The sequence below is a fragment of the Camelus ferus genome, chromosome 10, assembly GCF_009834535.1.
Source record: "Camelus ferus isolate YT-003-E chromosome 10, BCGSAC_Cfer_1.0, whole genome shotgun sequence".
NCBI classification, from domain to species: domain Eukaryota; kingdom Metazoa; phylum Chordata; class Mammalia; order Artiodactyla; family Camelidae; genus Camelus; species Camelus ferus.
The window spans coordinates 33841155-33845225 of NC_045705.1; the positions used below are offsets into that span (position 1 = coordinate 33841155).

Consider the following 4071-nt stretch of genomic DNA (forward strand, 5'->3'; position numbering starts at 1 on the left):
TGCACATGTTCATGTGGGAGTGTGGGTGAACATGTTTATTAAGATGAATTTAAAAAATAAGAGTCCCATGTTTATGGGTGATTCTTCTTAACCTACTATTCCTAGCTGTCATGTTGTGTTTAGATTTTGCTTTGTAGACTTAGTCAATGGCTGGGAAACTGCTATGAAAATTAGAAATATGTGAGCTAGACAGGGAAATATTTTCCCCAGATAGATCTGAGGTGGATAAACCTGCCTTCTTGTAGATTTAATATAATTAAAATATGAATCCCATAGAAGACTTTGCCTTCCCCACTGCCTTCTTAAAGGCACTCTTGACCTCTTTGTTCCTCAGGCTGTAGACCAGTGGATTCAGCATGGGGATGACCATGGCATAGAACACAGATGCCACCTTGTCTGTGTCCATGGAATGGCTGGAGCTGGGCAGTAAGTACATGAAGGTGACTGTCCCGTAGAAGATGGAGACGGCAGTGAGGTGGGAAACACAGGTGGAAAAGGCCTTCTGGCGGCCTTCAGATGAGCGCATCCTCAGAATGGTGATAAATATAAACAGATAGGAGATCAAGATGACCAGGACAGCAAAGAGGGCATTGGAACCCACCACAAAAAAAATAACCATCTCACTGATGTAGTTGTCTGAGCATGACACAGCCAGGAGAGATGGAGCATCACAGAAAAAGTGATCAACCACATTGGACCTACAGAAGGAGAGCCTGAAAATGTTCCCGGTGTGGATGGAGGCATTCAGGAAACCACAGATGTAGGGGCCTATGACCAGACGTGCACACACATTAGTCGTCATGGTGGTGCTGTAATGCAGGGGTTGGCACACTGCTGCATAGCGATCATAAGCCATGGAGACCAAGAGGAAACTTTCTGCAGTGATAAAAGCTACAAAGAAGAAGAACTGAGTGACACAAGCATCATAGGAGATGCTTTTGTCTCCTGTGAGGAATCCTGCCATCACCTTGGGAGTGACGGCTGAGGAGTAACCAAAGTCCATCAGAGAGAGGTGACTGAGGAAAAAGTACATGGGAGTGTGGAGACGAGAGTCCAGCAGAATCAACTGGATCATCCCCAGGTTCCCAACCAGAGTGATGAGGTAGATGAGACAGAAGATGATGAAGAGGGGAATCTGCAGTTTGGGATCATCCGATAACCCCACAAGAATGAACTCGGTCACCTTTGTACGGTTTCCCATAGAGATCAATTGGAATCGTGTGGCTGCCCTGTACCAATGAGAAAAATAGTATCAGATGATAAATGGAGGGAAGACTCTACTGAAATCCACCAGTATCTTTACTCTGTGCCTTATTTCAGTATCATAATAACATGTTTCCAAGAGTCTTTAGATCTAAAACATGGCTATGACAATAAAATGCTATTTTAAATGACTGATCAATCATAGACTATTCCAGGTAAAAGGATTTAGGGATAATGCATTCAATCTCCTAACTCAATAGAAAACTGAATTAAGATAAAGAGAAGAACAGAAAGGATTTAAGAAATATCATCAGATTAGTTGCTAACCCAAGAAACTTAGATACCCAAGTCAAAGTTTACCAAAGAATGACAAGTTATTCTTTATACTACGCTAGAATAGCTTAATAAAATAATGTGAAATTATATTAATTTTACTTCAACTGACCTTTTTTGTCTTTTTCATTGTGTCAAGAATAGCTGTATATGATAGCAAAAGAAAGTTAAATAAAACATCTTAAAACAACAATGAGGTGTCACCTCACACCTGTCAGAATGGCTATCATCAAAAAGTCTATGAATAACAAATGTTGGACTGGATGTGGAGAAAAGGGAACCCTTGTACACTCTTGGTGGGAATGTAAATTGGTGCAGTCACTATAGAAAACAGTATGGAAATTCCTTAAAAAGCTAAAAATAGAATTACAATATGATTCAGCAATTCTACTCCTGGGTATATATCTGAACAAAAACACTAATTGGAAAAGATACATGCATCTTAATGTTCAGAGCAGCACTGTTTACGATAGCCAGACATGGAAGCAGCCCAAGTGCTCATCAACAGATGGACAGATGAAGATGTAGTGTACACACACATAAACATACATACACACATAAACATATGTACACACATAAACATACATACACACACATACACACACACACAGTGGAATATTACTCAGTCATACAAAATGAAATACAGTCATTTGCAGCAACATGGATAGACCTAGAGAATACTGCACTTAGTGAAATAAGTCAGATGGAGAAATGCAAATAGATATCACTTATATATGGAATCTAAAAAATAATACAAACAAATATATATAGGAAAACAGAAACAGACTCACAGATACAGAAAAGAAACTAGTGGTTACCAAAGGGGAGAGGAAAGAGAAGAGGAGTAAATTAAGGATATGGGAATAAGAGATACAAACTTCTATGTATAAAATAGATTAGAAACAAGGATATATTGTATAGCACAGGGAATTATAGCCATTATCTTGTAATAACTTTTAATGGAATATAATCTGTAAAAATACTGAATCACTATGTGCTACACCGGAAACTAACATAATATTGTAAATCAGCTATACTTCAATTAAAAAATTCTTGTAAAAAACCATGTCCTTAGCCTAAAATGGTCTCAGTATAGTACAGAACACAGAAAGTGTAATTTACCAAATAGTGGTTAAACTGAAATTAATGTACAAAGTATAAAACATCTATAAAATGATAGCTTTTAATTTTTATTACATTAATACAGTTATTAACTTTTACATTCAGATGTCCTTGATCTGGATTCGTGTTGAAGCCATGTCAAAAGATGCAAATCCCACATCTATCATGTATATAATCAGTGAACATTACTCAGCCATCATGTTTCTGATCAAATTGGGTTGATAATCCAAACTGGAACTATATAAGTTCTTAGATATGATTTGGACAGAAAGTTTGATCTATCAGGTATTAGAGAGGTGGTTAATATAAGATGGAGCTTCCAGATAAGGGTGAAATTAAAGGTTTGATAACATCACACATACCACTTCCTTTCCCCCCAAATTTCTTCAACTCTCCTATCTTTCATATACCCTCCTTCAATTTTTCACATAAGATTTCTCCCTGTGTATACGATGGTCATTCCATCTGTGCCAACTTAGAATACAGAGTCACCTTGGGCTTTAACTAATGTGTTAATATTGGGCCTGTTTCCCCACATATAAAATGAGGATAATAACATTTTCTGGCACTTGACTAGCATTCAATAAATGTATCAGTTCTTGGAAAATTCAAGGTGCTGGTGAGATTTCCTTTTGTCCCATTAGCCTTCAGTTTTCAGAACCTGAAAGACCTTGGATTCAGCCATCACATATAAAAACAATACAAATTTTGACACATTGTCACTGACTTTATGAACTATAAAAGGACATTTTTTGAAGCCTACATAAAATCCTATTATGTAATGTCCATTTTTTTTTTACAAATCAAGAAAATTTCCAAATTGGGGTCTTAAAAATTTATCTATTTAAAAATTTTAGCTAAATAATTTAGAGATCAAAAATTCTTAAGAGTAATTCCTACTATAGCAATTAGATATTTGATCCAGTGATGTATTTCATTCAATAATTTTTGTTGTGTCTATTATAAGTAAAACATTGCTGTAACTATTGGAAATAAAAGGAAAAACAAGAATTTCTATTTTGGAAATGGAAGCAGATAATGAATAGAAAAAACATAGAGTATGTGTGGAAATTTTTTAAAAAGCTAAATTGGAGATAGGAAGGTTATAGCTAGGTGGGCATAATTTTAAATATAGTGATCTGGGGAGACACTCATTCATAAAATTAGATTTCTGAGCAAATATCAGAAGGAAGCAGGTATGTTTAGGGGAAGGGCATTCCAGGCAGAAGGAACAGCAAACACATAGTACTGGGGTTCAAACATTCCAAGATTGTCCTGGAGACAGTAAGAAAATGAAGAGGGATGCAGTGGGAAGAAAAATTTAGGTCAGAGAGGTACAGCAAGGTGAAGCTGTAATGACCTCATACACTACTGTAAATTATAAGGCTTTATTCTTAAGATTGGAAAGCATTA

The 4071-nt window shown here is 36.4% G+C and overlaps 1 protein-coding gene across 1 annotated transcript; it reads right to left on the minus strand.

The window, feature by feature from the left end:
- Window positions 1-256: 256 nt before the first annotated feature.
- Window positions 257-1201, minus strand: LOC102521920 (olfactory receptor 5B12). The gene has a single exon (XM_006172969.2). It carries the CDS (start codon window positions 1199-1201, stop codon window positions 257-259), a length of 945 nt encoding a protein of 314 aa, XP_006173031.2.
- Window positions 1202-4071: the final 2870 nt, after the last annotated feature.

Bases quoted from the DNA above. Each gene is read 5' to 3' on its own strand.
- LOC102521920 (XM_006172969.2), bottom strand. From the start codon at position 1,201: ATGGGAAACCGTACAAAGGTGACCGAGTTCATTCTTGTGGGGTTATCG.